Source organism: Eptatretus burgeri, chromosome 12, assembly GCF_056783735.1.
Source record: "Eptatretus burgeri isolate ZD-2024b chromosome 12, Ebu_testis_v1, whole genome shotgun sequence".
In the NCBI taxonomy this organism is placed as follows: Eukaryota; Metazoa; Chordata; class Myxini; order Myxiniformes; family Myxinidae; genus Eptatretus; species Eptatretus burgeri.
Window position 1 is genome coordinate 2,244,394 of NC_140972.1, and position 14,935 is coordinate 2,259,328.

Genomic DNA, 14,935 nt, shown 5'->3' on the forward strand with positions numbered 1-14,935 from the left:
GGATGGGGGATGGGGGGTTCATGACTTTGGGTTTTGGAGGGGGTGGGGGGAGTTCAGGAGTTTGTCACATTTAACATGTGTGGAGGTTCCATCGGTCCCTGTTAGTTATTATTATTCAAGTTTCACCAATTTTTGTTGCGACTTTTGAAAAAATTGTGAATTGATCGGCTATGCAAGTCTGCACATGTTTATAGCACATCCTTGGAACTAACAGATTTTGTATTTTAAATTTTGTCTTGTATTGGAAGCCATCTTGGATTTTGTACTGTATTGGTGACCATCTTGAATTTTGTCCCATATTGGTGGCCACCTTGGATTTTGTACTGCATTGGTGGCCATCTTGGATTTTGTCCTATGTTGGTGACCATCTTGGATTTCGACTTAAATTGGTGGCCATCTTGGATTCTATACTGCATTTGTGGGCATCTTTGATTTAATCTTAAATTGGTGGCCATCTTGGATTTTGTCCTATAATGGTGGCCATCTTGGATTTTGCACTGCATTGTTGGCCATCTTGGATTTTGTACTGTATTGGTGGCCATCATGGATTTTGTACTGTATTGGTGGCCATCTTGGATTGTGTCCTACATTGGTGACCATCTTGGATTTTGTTCTATATTGGTGGCCATCTTGGATTTTGTACTGTATTGGTGACCATCTTGGATTGTGTCCTATATTGGTTGCCATCTTGGATTTTGTCCCATATTGGTGGCCATCTTGGATTTTGTACTGCATTGGTTGCCATCTTGGATTTTGTTCTATGTTGGTGGCCATCTTGGATTTTGTTCTGCATTGGTGGCCATCTTGGATTGTGTCCGAAATTGGTGGCCATCTTGGATTTTCTCATATATTGGTGGCCATCTTGGATTTTGTCCTATATTGGTGGCTTGCCATCTTGGATTTTGTCCAATATTGGTGACCATCTTGGATCTTGTCCCAAATTCTTAACCATCTTGGATTTTGTGCAATATTGGTGGCTTGCCATCTTGGATTTCGTCTTAAATTGGTGACCATCTTGGATTTTATACTGCATTCGTGGGCATTTTGGATTTTATCTTAAATTGGTGGCCATCTTGGATTTTGTTCTGCATTGGTGGCCATCTTGGATTGTGTCCTCCATTGGTGACCATCTTGGATTTTGTCTTATATTGTTGCCATCTTGGATTTTGTCCTATATTGGTTGCCATCTTGGATTTTGTCCGAAATTGGTTGCCATCTTGGATTTTGTCCTATATTGGTTGCCATCTTGGATTTTGTCCTATATTGGTTGCCATCTTGGATTTTGTCCTATATTGGTTGCCATCTTGGATTTTGTTCTATGTTAGTTGCCATCTTGGATTTTGTCCTATATTGGTTGCCATCTTGGATTTTGTCCAAAATTGGTCCCCATCTTGGATTTTGTCCTGTATTGGTTGCCATCTTGGATTTTGTCGTATATTGGTGGCCCTCTTGGATTTTGTCCTATATTGGTCCCCATCTTGGATTTTATCGTATATTGGTCCCCATCTTGGATTTTGTCCTATATTGGTTGCTATCTTGGATTTTGTCATATATTGGTCCCCATCTTGGATTTTGTCCTATATTGGTTGCCATCTTGGAGCTTGTCTTATATTGGTGGCCATCTTGGATTTTGTCCCATATTGGTGGCCATCTTGGATTTTGTCCTATATTGGTTGCCATCTTGGATTTTGTCCTATATTGGTTGCCATCTTGGATTTTGTCGTATATTGGTCCCCATCTTGGATTTTGTCCTATATTGGTGGCCATCGTGGATTTTGTCCTGTATTGGTTGCCATCGTGGATTTTGTCCTATATTGGTTGCCATCTTGGATTTTGTCCTATATTGGTTGCCATCTTGGATTTTGTCCTATATTGGTTGCAATCTTGGATTTTGTCGTATATTGGTTGCCATCTTGGATTTTGTCCTATATTGGTTGCAATCTTGGATTTTGTCGTATATTGGTCCCCATCTTGGATTTTGTCCTATATTGGTTGCCATCTTGGATTTTGTCCCATATTGGTGGCCATCTTGGATTTTGTCCTACATTGGTTGCAATCTTGGATTTTGTCGTATATTGGTCCCCATCTTGGATTTTGTCCGATATTGGTTGCCATCTTGGATTTTGTCCCATATTGGTGGCCATCTTGGATTTTGTCCTACATTGGTTGCAATCTTGGATTTTGTCGTATATTGGTCCCCATCTTGGATTTTGTCCGATATTGGTTGCCATCTTGGATTTTGTCCCATATTGGTGGCCATTGTGGATTTTGTCCTACATTGGTTGCCATCTTGGATTTTGTCGTATATTGGTTGCCATCTTGGATTTTGTCCTATATTGGTTGCAATCTTGGATTTTGTCGTATATTGGTCCCCATCTTGGATTTTGTCCTATATTGGTTGCCATCTTGGATTTTGTCCCATATTGGTGGCCATCTTGGATTTTTTACTGCATTGGTTGCCATCTTGGGTTTTGTCCTACATTGGTTGCCATCTTGGATTTTGTCCTACATTGGTTGCCATCTTGGATTTTGTTCTGCATTGGTGGCCATCTTGGATTGTGTCCTTTATTGGTGGCCATCTTGGATTTTGTGCAATATTGGTGGCTTGCCATCTTGGATTTCGTCTTAAATTGGTGGCCATCTTGGATTTTGAACTGTATTGGTGGCCATCTTGGATTTTGTCCTATATTGGTTGCCATCTTGGATCTTGTCCCATATTGGTGGCCATCGTGGATTTTGTCCTACATTGGTTGCCATCTTGGATTTTGTCGTATATTGGTTGCCATCTTGGATTTTGTCCTACATTGGTTGCAATCTTGGATTTTGTCGTATGTTGGTCCCCATCTTGGATTCTGTCCGATATTGGTTGCCATCTTGGATTTTGTCCTATATTGGTTGCCATCTTGGATCTTGTCCCATATTGGTGGCCATCGTGGATTTTGTCCTACATTGGTTGCCATCTTGGATTTTGTCGTATATTGGTTGCCATCTTGGATTTTGTCCTACATTGGTTGCAATCTTGGATTTTGTCGTGTATTGGTCCCCATCTTGGATTTTGTCGTATATTGGTCCCCATCTTGGATTTTGTCCGATATTGGTTGCCATCTTGGATTTTGTCCCATATTGGTGGCCATCTTGGATTTTGTCCTATATTGGTTGCAATCTTGGATTTTGTCGTATATTGGTCCCCATCTTGGATTTTGTCCTATATTGGTTGCCATCTTGGATTTTGTCCTGTATTGGTGGCCATCTTGGATTTTGAACTGTATTGGTGGCCATCTTGGATTTTGTCCTATATTGGTTGCCATCTTGGATCTTGTCCCATATTGGTGGCCATCGTGGATTTTGTCCTACATTGGTTGCCATCTTGGATTTTGTCGTATATTGGTTGCCATCTTGGATTTTGTCGTATATTAGTTGCAATCTTGGATTTTGTCGTATATTGGTCCCCATCTTGGATTTTGTCCTATATTGGTTGCCATCTTGGATTTTGTCCCATATTGGTGGCCATCTTGGATTTTGTCCTACATTGGTTGCAATCTTGGATTTTGTCGTATATTGGTCCCCATCTTGGATTTTGTCCGATATTGGTTGCCATCTTGGATTTTGTCCCATATTGGTGGCCATCTTGGATTTTGTCCTATATTGGTTGCAATCTTGGATTTTGTCGTATATTGGTCCCCATCTTGGATTTTGTCCTATATTGGTTGCCATCTTGGATTTTGTCCCATATTGGTGGCCATCTTGGATTTTGTACTGCATTGGTTGCCATCTTGGGTTTTGTCCTACATTGGTTGCCATCTTGGATTTTGTCCTACATTGGTTGCCATCTTGGATTTTGTTGTGCATTGGTTGCCATCTTGGATTGTGTCCTTTATTGGTGGCCATCTTGGATTTTGTGCAATATTGGTGGCTTGCCATCTTGGATTTCGTCTTAAATTGGTGACCATCTTGGATTTTATACTGCATTCCTGGGCATTTTGAATTTCGTCTTAAATTGGTGGCCATCTTGGATTTTGAACTGTATTGGTGGCCATCTTGGATTTTGTCCTATATTGGTTGCCATCTTGGATCTTGTCCCATATTGGTGGCCATTGTGGATTTTGTCCTACATTGGTTGCCATCTTGGATTTTGTCGTATATTGGTTGCCATCTTGGATTTTGTCCGATATTGGTTGCAATCTTGGATTTTGTCGTATATTGGTCCCCATCTTGGATTTTGCCCGATATTGGTTGCCATCTTGGATTTTGTTCTGCATTGGTGGCCATCTTGGATTGTGTCCTTTATTGGTGGCCATCTTGGATTTTGTGCAATATTGGTGGCTTGCCATCTTGGATTTCGTCTTAAATTGGTGGCCATCTTGGATTTTATACTGCATTCCTGGGCATTTTGGATTTCGTCTTAAATTGGTGGCCATCTTGGATTTTGAACTGTATTGGTGGCCATCTTGGATTTTGTCCTTTATTGGTTGCCATCTTGGATCTTGTCCCATGTTGGTGGCCATCGTGGATTTTGTCCTACATTGGTTGCCATCTTGGATTTTGTCGTATATTGGTCCCCATCTTGGATTTTGTCCTATATTGGTTGCCATCTTGGATTTTGTCCCATATTGGTGGCCATCTTGGATTTTGTCCTGCATTGGTTGCCATCTTGGATTTTGTCGCATATTGGTTGCCATCTTGGATTTTGTCCTATATTGGTTGCAATCTTGGATTTTGTCGTATGTTGGTCCCCATCTTGGATTTTGTCCGATATTGGTTGCCATCTTGGATTTTGTCCCATATTGGTTGCAATCTTGGATTTTGTCGTGTATTGGTCCCCATCTTGGATTTTGTCGTATATTGGTCCCCATCTTGGATTTTGTCCGATATTGGTTGCCATCTTGGATTTTGTCCCATATTGGTGGCCATCTTGGATTTTGTCCTATATTGGTTGCAATCTTGGATTTTGTCGTATATTGGTCCCCATCTTGGATTTTGTCCTATATTGGTTGCCATCTTGGATTTTGTCCCATATTGGTGGCCATCTTGGATTTTGTACTGCATTGGTTGCCATCTTGGGTTTTGTCCTACATTGGTTGCCATCTTGGATTTTGTCCTACATTGGTTGCCATCTTGGATTTTGTTGTGCATTGGTTGCCATCTTGGATTGTGTCCTTTATTGGTGGCCATCTTGGATTTTGTGCAATATTGGTGGCTTGCCATCTTGGATTTCGTCTTAAATTGGTGACCATCTTGGATTTTATACTGCATTCCTGGGCATTTTGAATTTCGTCTTAAATTGGTGGCCATCTTGGATTTTGAACTGTATTGGTGGCCATCTTGGATTTTGTCCTATATTGGTTGCCATCTTGGATCTTGTCCCATATTGGTGGCCATTGTGGATTTTGTCCTACATTGGTTGCCATCTTGGATTTTGTCGTATATTGGTTGCCATCTTGGATTTTGTCCGATATTGGTTGCAATCTTGGATTTTGTCGTATATTGGTCCCCATCTTGGATTTTGTCCGATATTGGTTGCCATCTTGGATTTTGTTCTGCATTGGTGGCCATCTTGGATTGTGTCCTTTATTGGTGGCCATCTTGGATTTTGTGCAATATTGGTGGCTTGCCATCTTGGATTTCGTCTTAAATTGGTGGCCATCTTGGATTTTGAACTGTATTGGTGGCCATCTTGGATTTTATACTGCATTCCTGGGCATTTTGGATTTCGTCTTAAATTGGTGGCCATCTTGGATTTTGAACTGTATTGGTGGCCATCTTGGATTTTGAACTGTATTGGTGGCCATCTTGGATTTTGTCCTTTATTGGTTGCCATCTTGGATCTTGTCCCATGTTGGTGGCCATCGTGGATTTTGTCCTACATTGGTTGCCATCTTGGATTTTGTCGTATATTGGTCCCCATCTTGGATTTTGTCCTATATTGGTTGCCATCTTGGATTTTGTCCCATATTGGTGGCCATCTTGGATTTTGTCCTACATTGGTTGCAATCTTGGATTTTGTCGTATATTGGTCCCCATCTTGGATTTTGTCCGATATTGGTTGCCATCTTGGATTTTGTCCCATATTGGTGGCCATCTTGGATTTTGTCGTATATTGGTCCCCATCTTGGATTTTGTCCTATATTGGTTGCCATCTTGGATTTTGTCCTGTATTGGTGGCCATCTTGGATTTTGAACTGTATTGTTGGCCATCTTGGATTTTGTCCTATATTGGTTGCCATTTGGATCTTGTCCCATATTGGTGGCCATCGTGGATTTTGTCCTACATTGGTTGCCATCTTGGATTTTGTCGTATATTGGTCCCCATCTTGGATTTTGTCCTATATTGGTTGCCATCTTGGATTTTGTCCCATATTGGTGGCCATCTTGGATTTTGTACTGCATTGGTTGCCATCTTGGGTTTTGTCCTACATTGGTTGCCATCTTGGATTTTGTTCTGCATTGGTTGCCATCTTGGATTGTGTCCTTTATTGGTGGCCATCTTGGATTTTGTGCAATATTGGTGGCTTGCCATCTTGGATTTCGTCTTAAATTGGTGACCATCTTGGATTTTATACTGCATTCCTGGGCATTTTGGATTTCGTCTTAAATTGGTGGCCATCTTGGATTTTGAACTGTATTGGTGGCCATCTTGGATTTTGTCCTATATTGGTTGCCATCTTGGATCTTGTCCCATATTGGTGGCCATCGTGGATTTTGTCCTACATTGGTTGCCATCTTGGATTTTGTCGTATATTGGTTGCCATCTTGGATTTTGTCCTATATTGGTTGCAATCTTGGATTTTGTCGTATATTGGTCCCCATCTTGGATTTTGTCCGATATTGGTTGCCATCTTGGATTTTGTCCCATATTGGTGGCCATCTTGGATTTTGTCCTACATTGGTTGCAATCTTGGATTTTGTCGTATGTTGGTCCCCATCTTGGATTTTGTCCGATATTGGTTGCCATCTTGGATTTTGTCCCATATTGGTTGCAATCTTGGATTTTGTCGTGTATTGGTCCCCATCTTGGATTTTGTCGTATATTGGTCCCCATCTTGGATTTTGTCCGATATTGGTTGCCATCTTGGATTTTGTCCCATATTGGTGGCCATCTTGGATTTTGTCGTATATTGGTCCCCATCTTGGATTTTGTCGTATATTGGTCCCCATCTTGGATTTTGTCCTATATTGGTTGACATCTTGGATTTTGTCCTATATTGGTGGCCATCTTGGATTTTGAACTGTATTGGTGGCCATCTTGGATTTTGTCCCATATTGGTGGCCATTGTGGATTTTGTCGTATATTGGTCCCCATCTTGGATTTTGTCCTATATTGGTGGCCATCTTGGATTTTGTCGTATATTGGTCCCCATCTTGGATTTTGTCCTATATTGGTTGCCATCTTGGATTTTGTCCCATATTGGTGACCATCTTGGATTTTGTCCTATATTGGTTGCAATCTTGGATTTTGTCGTATATTGGTCCCCATCTTGGATTTTGTCCTATATTGGTGGCCATCTTGGATTTTGTCGTATATTGGTCCCCATCTTGGATTTTGTCCTATATTGGTTGCCATCTTGGATTTTGTCCCATATTGGTGGCCATCTTGGATTTTGTCCTATATTGGTTGCAATCTTGGATTTTGTCGTATATTGGTCCCCATCTTGGATTTTGTCCTATATTGGTTGCCATCTTGGATTTTGTCCCATATTGGTGGCCATCTTGGATTTTGTCCTATATTGGTTGCAATCTTGGATTTTGTCGTATATTGGTCCCCATCTTGGATTTTGTCCCATATTGGTGGCCATCTTGGATTTTGTACTGCATTGGTTGCCATCTTGGGTTTTGTCCTACATTGGTTGCCATCTTGGATTTTGTCCTACATTGGTTGCCATCTTGGATTTTGTTCTGCATTGGTTGCCATCTTGGATTGTGTCCTTTATTGGTGGCCATCTTGGATTTTGTGCAATATTGGTGGCCATCGTGGATTTTGTCCTACATTGGTTGCCATCTTGGATTTTGTTCTGCATTGGTTGCCATCTTGGATTGTGTCCTTTATTGGTGGCCATCTTGGATTTTGTGCAATATTGGTGGCTTGCCATCTTGGATTTCGTCTTAAATTGGTGACCATCTTGGATTTTATATTGCATTCCTGGGCATTTTGGATTTCGTCTTAAATTGGTGGCCATCTTGGATTTTGAACTGTATTGGTGGTCATCTTGGATCTTGTCCCATATTGGTGGCCATTGTGGATTTTGTCCTACATTGGTTGCCATCTTGGATTTTCTCGTATATTGGTTGCCATCTTGGATTTTGTCCTATATTGGTTGCAATCTTGGATTTTGTCGTATATTGGTCCCCATCTTGGATTTTGTCCTATATTGGTTGCCATCTTGGATTTTGTCCCATATTGGTGGCCATCTTGGATTTTGTCCTACATTGGTTGCCATCTTGGATTTTGTCCTACATTGGTTGCCATCTTGGATTTTGTTCTGCATTGGTTGCCATCTTGGATTGTGTCCTTTATTGGTGGCCATCTTGGATTTTGTGCAATATTGGTGGCTTGCCATCTTGGATTTTGTGCAATATTGGTGGCTTGCCATCTTGGATTTCGTCTTAAATTGGTGACCATCTTGGATTTTATACTGCATTCCTGGGCATTTTGGATTTCGTCTTAAATTGGTGGCCATCTTGGATTTTGAACTGTATTGGTGGTCATCTTGGATTTTGCACTATCTGTGGCCATCTTGGATTTTGTCCTTCATTGGTTGCCATCTTGGATTTTGTCCTATATTGGTTGCCATGTTGAATTTGTTTAAACCATCAACTAATCTACTTTAGAACGACTAAACCACAGCTGAAGCACCCCGAGCCGGTATTGAAGTGTAATTTGAAGCTTCCGTTCTTAAAACAAGCTCAAATGAGCTAAGATCCTCGTCCTCTTTATGATGACGTCATAAAACGAATATGACGTCATTGTGATGTATCAGGTTTACGATAAATTATCTGTGCCAATGCCCGGCTTGATTCCTGCAAACAAAATTCAAACAGCTTGCCGAGTTTCGGAGATAATGGTATCGGCGATTTCCATTAGCGGCGATATTTTGTCGTCATGACTTTTTTTGTCGGAAGAATTTCCAAAACCGGAGATGGTTTCTGCCTGTGCGTGGGCTTTCTGCATATACATGGCAAGTTTCACAAAGATCCGATGAAAACTCTGGGTTGTGAAACAAAAAATGTCAAAAAATAGGAATGACGTCATAAAAATTGATATGACGTCATAGTGATGTATCATATGTGTGGTAATTCATCTCTGCTAATGGCCTGTTCGATTCCCGCAAACAGACTTCAAAAAGCTTGCCTCGTTTCGGAGATAATTTTTTCGGCGATTTTCATTCGCGGAGATATTTTGACGTCATAACTTTTTTTTCGAGGAGGAATATTTAAAATCGGAGATGGTTACTGTCTGCGCAGGGAATTTTTACATATATCTGCCAAGTTTGAGGAAGTTTCGATGAAAACTGTAGGCTGTGAAACAAAAAAGTCCACAAGAGGAAGATGAAGAACAACCACGTGAGTAAGACTTTGAGATCCTCCACGAGGATCTAAAAATCTGGAAGCTGGTCATGTTATAATGGTCGTATGAGCGTGGCCATGGTCTCTGAGGTAGAATGGCCTCTGAAGTTTGACCCATCTAGCCTTCGGTAAATTTGGTTGATATCATTGGTTATACCCCATACCGGGCGTAGTGGCGTGCGCCTGTAATCCGGCGACTCGGAGGCTTGGGTTGGAGGATCGCTTGAGGACGGGGGCTCTGCACTGGGCAGGGTGTAGAGCAGCCCGGAATCGTGACGAAACCCAAATCCTGATCCCTGTGTCGTAAGAGGCGACCAGGGTTGCGTCAGGAAGGGCATCCGGCGTAAAACCTGTGCCAAATCAGTATGCGGATCATAACGGATGATCCGCTGTGGCGACCCCTAACGGGAGCAGCCGAAAGATGAACAACAACATTGGTTATACCCCATGACCTAACGCCTAGCCTTTACTGTGATGTGTGGATTGTTGATGAATGCTTTATATTTTATATTTTATGAGATAAAATGTCCATGCACGTAAGCAACATCTCAAGCCAGCACACACAGATCTGTTTTCAGGTTTGGGATGCCTAATTCAAATTTTTTTTTTAATTAAGTCTGATGCCATGTTTATCAATTGCTCGTGCTTCCAAGGACTTGACTGCCACAAAATTGTGAAGAACCGGATGTTTTATAATGTTTTTATCACCTTCTCTGTGATAAACCTGGCATGCCTGAGTGGTCACAGTCTCTCGGGTAGAAATGGCCCTTCAAGTTTGACTCTCACATCATTGAATGCTCCATGAGTAAGGCTTTGCTGGGATATGTGCATTGATGATGGAAGTTTTATATTTCACAATTCTATGAACATAAATGAATATCCCTGAAGTGAAATGGCCTCCTTGAACTGACCTTTATCAAAGTGGATAATATCAGTGATTCACTGAATGGCCCTCCGTCTAGGTTTTGCCACAATGATTGTCCACGGATGTTTCACACATTTATTTTTCCTGCTGACAATGAATTTGAGCTCCATTATGGATGGGGCTTCATGTCGGTTTGGACTGGGGGCAGATTTGGACTTCTTGGAAGCCGACAGCAGCGCTCGCAGTTCTCCTTTCATTTGGCACTACGAGAAAGGTTAATGGCCGTGACCTTGCATTGACGAGTCCAAACTCATTGAAGTTTAAAGTGATTATTTATCATTTCAAACAATTCTCATTCATCATGTCACAATGACAATAAAGTGCATGAAAGGCCATTCGGCCCATCTAACTCGTGCCAAGCTGCCCTCCCAGCAGCGCTCTCTGACATGGGACTGTCGGCCTTTGTCGAGGCCGGTGTCCGTCTGGGTTGACCAACGATTTTAACGAGAGGTTTTATCAACAAACAGTTAACAAAGCGATGGTGAATTATTTGTTCATAAAAAGTAAAGCAAAGTACGCTAAAGCTGACATTTCGAGCATTAGCCCTTCATTGGAGCAAGACAGAGGCCCTCGCTCTTACTCTTCTCCAACATGTGTGAGTTGATTGGGAATGGGAGAAACTATAGATGTCGGTGAGACATCTGTTAAAGGTGCAGGTACTTGATAACCCGTCCCCCGCGCAGCGGAAGATGGGGTTTTACAATTATGTGTATGTGCGTGCATGCGTGCGTGTGTGTGTGTGCGTGCCTGTCTATCTGATGGGTCTGTAACTTTTTTTACCATTTGAGCTTTTGTCATCAAATTTTCAACAAAGCTTTATTGTGAGAATATGGAGAAGACAAATTCAGAATTTATTCAAAAGGTCAAAGGTACCATTTAGCTTGGGAATAGGAAGTCCGAATCCAAAGCGGACGCAGGTTTTGCATTTTCAGATGCTTTGTCGTTTGCTATTTTATTGACATCACGTTGGATTATAACATGGACAGGATGACTCAGAGGTGGTGTATTCTCCTTTGAGCTATCCAATCTTGGTTTAAACTACTATCCTGGTGTTTCACCATCAGGGTGATGCATCATTGAGTTTGCCATCCTCTGATGGAGATGTTTAAGTGGGCTGCAAGGTGTACCAAAGATCCCGCCTTTTGGCATCCTTATTATGTAGATTCAATCACTCAATCAACATTTATTTCCTTCTTCAAATACAACACAAAACATTGACAGAAGGCGGCATCAATCCCGAGAAGCAATTTGCTTGTGTTGGGTTTGCCATACCAAAAACACAAAATTACACATTAAACAATAATAAATGTGTAATCATCATAAATTACATAACTGTAAATTACAAAAACAATAAACCAAGGTACAAGGTAAATGGGAATATAACCTAGATTTGCAATTCAAGGTGACATAGGAAAAAGAAAGTAGACTTAAATCAATCAAAGCACTTCCACGGTTATGAATTGTATCACAAAATCAAATATTCCTTCGACATATGGGAAAAAAAAATTCCGATGCCAAAGAATATTTTAAGTTTCCTGTCGGACCATTCCAAGGTTTAGGGCCAGAATAACAAATCTTATACATAAAAGGAGCTCGGTCTCGGCGTGCCTGCGTGCGTCCGTCCGCCCGGCAGCGCAGCATGCACGTACGCGCTCAGCCGAGCAATATACACATATACATACACGCAACGTATAACATGTTGCACATACATGCACGAGGAGAGTTTGTTTCCTGGCATGGCCTGTGCCTAATATGGACCCCCAGACAATTTGATCCAAATAAGGGGGAGAGGAGGGGATGGGGGGAGAATTTTTATTTATTTTGATCTTCCTCTGAGTGTGTTGTTGTATATTATTTGGAATTAAGCATCTAAAAAAAACCGTGCGTGTGAATATCCCAGTAACACTCTCCCCCTCCACAGACCCTCAGTGGATAGCTTCACAGGTATCGATACACCGGTAACTTATTTTTTCCATGAACAAGAACCGTTTTATTTATGAATTACCTAAATATTGGTATTCTCGTCGGCGAAGTGACGAGTCTTACATTCTCGTGTTACGTTGAAAAGACACAGTTCTATGCTTATGGACATGAATACAAAACATTGATCTGGTCGTATACCGGTAGCAAGCTATCCTGGTGTTTCACCACCTGGTGTGTGTGTGTGTGTGTATGCTGGTTGCATCATTTTCTGGAAGCGTAGCTGTGCCATGAATGCAGTGCCCTGGTACCAGTAAGCTGGTACTCATTTTGCTGACCTCGGAAGGATTTATTTATTTTTTAATGTGCGGACTCGCATGTTTCTTCCTCTTCTTTCGTTTGCAGCGCATGGCTGCGGGTAGCATCATTTGCTGGGGGCACAGCTTTGCCACAAATACAGTGCCCCCTGTAGGTCGCAGCAGGAATTAGTAATTTGTTCAGGGTGCTGAGGATAACTCGCTGACTCTTTGCGAAGGGACACCGTGGGATATTTAACGTCCACCATTCATACTGACAGACAGGACGCCAGTTCATCGTCCTTCCGAGGGATGGAACACGCATTGATGAATGACCCTGCTTGTGAAACACCAGGATGACAGTTTATAGCTGTGTCGGGATTCGAACCTCGGTTGGACAGCTTACAGACAAATGGGTGTACATCTTAGGCATCCAGCCAGCTCGTTTGTTTGTTAATTGTCGGAATCCTTCGGATTTCGGCAATTATGTTGGTCGGTTGTGTGTGTCATTCTGTGTGTGTGTGTGTGTCTGTCTGTCTGTTTGTTTGTGTGTTTGTTTATCCTGTAGTAGCCACACCATTTCAGCGATCATGACCAAACTGGGTACAGACGTCGGCCATGGTCCAACTTAGACACTTGTCGTTTTTGGTGAATCTAGGTTAAAGGTCAAGGTCAAGGTCACCGAAAAACCGAAATTCTTATTTTCGCAATAACGTCCGTTAAAATGGTCGTATCGACTTCAAACCGAATCGAAAATGTGCATCTTCCCATTCTGCATCCGACCATATGTCTCATTGGGGGTGTCACACCAACACCCTTCTTAGCGGTCGGGGGTCGAATGTTCGGGGGGGGGGGTCGGGTCAAAACTTTCAAATTGCGATTAAAAACGCCATTTCAAGTCTGATTGACTTCCACGTTATGATCATGACCAAACTAAGTGCTATAACTCATTAAACAGTAGCACTATCGACTTATAAGAACCAAATTGATTTCCATGTTTTTGTTTTTTCAGAGATCATGGAAATATGACAGTTATTCTGGCAATTCCTTGCTCAATGAGCAATTTCATTTGTTTGTTGCTGTGGCAGGACAAGCTCCCCGTGCTTACACTTGGTCGATCTGCAGAGCTACGGCCAGGCGAGTTTGTCGTCGCCATCGGGAGTCCCTTCAAGCTGCAGAACACAGTGACAACGGGTATCGTGAGCACCGCACAGCGTGGTGGAAAGGAGCTCGGCCTCGAGGGTTCCGACATCGACTACATTCAGACCGATGCCATTATAAATGTATGAGGCCCGCGCAAGCAATCCAATACCAGGTCACTCATTGTTCCACCAGGCATGTGGCCCAGCAAAACCTCAACACCTCAGAACACAAAGTTTTTTGTTTTTTTTTTCTTTTCCACCTTGCTGTGGAAGTACGGCTTGGCTCAGTTTGATGCTAGCACAAAGGCTCATGGTTCAAATGCACTGATTTCGACTTGCTCGTCCAGCTGCCGAAAGTCAATGGCATCATGTTTAAAAATGTGTTTATCTTGCAAAAGCACAATAAACACAAATCTACATTTTGGGTTTGGCTCGATTCAGACTTCGGTTCGGTTAGTGTGACATTATAAAATATATTGTAGGTTAGTTTACGGTAGTTGGATGGTCGGATTGCAACGCTGCGTTTGGTTTCATTGTTCATGTACCTGGCACGTTGGAATGTCACCTGGACAATAGGCTGGGTAATGGATGGATATCGATCCAGGTGAAATCTTGATACCCTTGTTCGACAGGACAAGAAGTACAAACGTTGGAAAAGAATTCCTGAAAATGGCAATGCGATTATTTATTTATTTGATTTTGGCAATGAATATTTTGTAACCAAGGAACTTTTTTTCTGGATCGAGTAAACAGGTTTCAGGTTAATCCGTTGACACCAGACCCCAAGTATCGTTATAATAACAAACATTGTATGATAATGTTAATCTGTTATCTCTTGGGTTTGTCCAATGTAATGAAGGACAAGAGGAATGTTTATCATTCCTGTATCTTACTTGTATGTACTTGTGGGCGAGTTTGTGAACAATTTAGATTTATTTATTTATTTTTAAAGAAAGGGAGGTGAGGAATTTGGTGAGAGGGGACAATGGGACTAAAAAGAGTCGGTGTACAAAGGTTCAAGTCACTTTATTTTTATTTTTTTTGAGAGGGGAGAAACCACGATACTTGGGGTCTGGTGTCAACGGATTAAC

At 41.8% G+C, this 14,935-nt stretch overlaps 2 protein-coding genes across 7 annotated transcripts in view; one reads left to right on the forward strand and one right to left on the reverse strand.

Annotated features, from left to right (window-relative positions):
• Positions 1–14,935, forward strand: part of LOC147014981 (serine protease HTRA1-like) — a 50,773-nt gene that overhangs the window by 14,010 nt on the left and 21,828 nt on the right. For all 3 annotated transcript variants that reach the window (XM_085849251.1, XM_085849249.1, XM_085849250.1), the window contains one exon: positions 13,791–13,985. In XM_085849251.1, the coding sequence (XP_085705377.1) occupies positions 13,791–13,985 (195 nt within the window). The remainder of the gene's footprint in view (positions 1–13,790; positions 13,986–14,935) is intronic.
• LOC147014982 (uncharacterized) overlaps positions 1–14,935 on the reverse strand; it is a 49,079-nt gene that overhangs the window by 5,832 nt on the left and 28,312 nt on the right. The window lies entirely within an intron of this gene.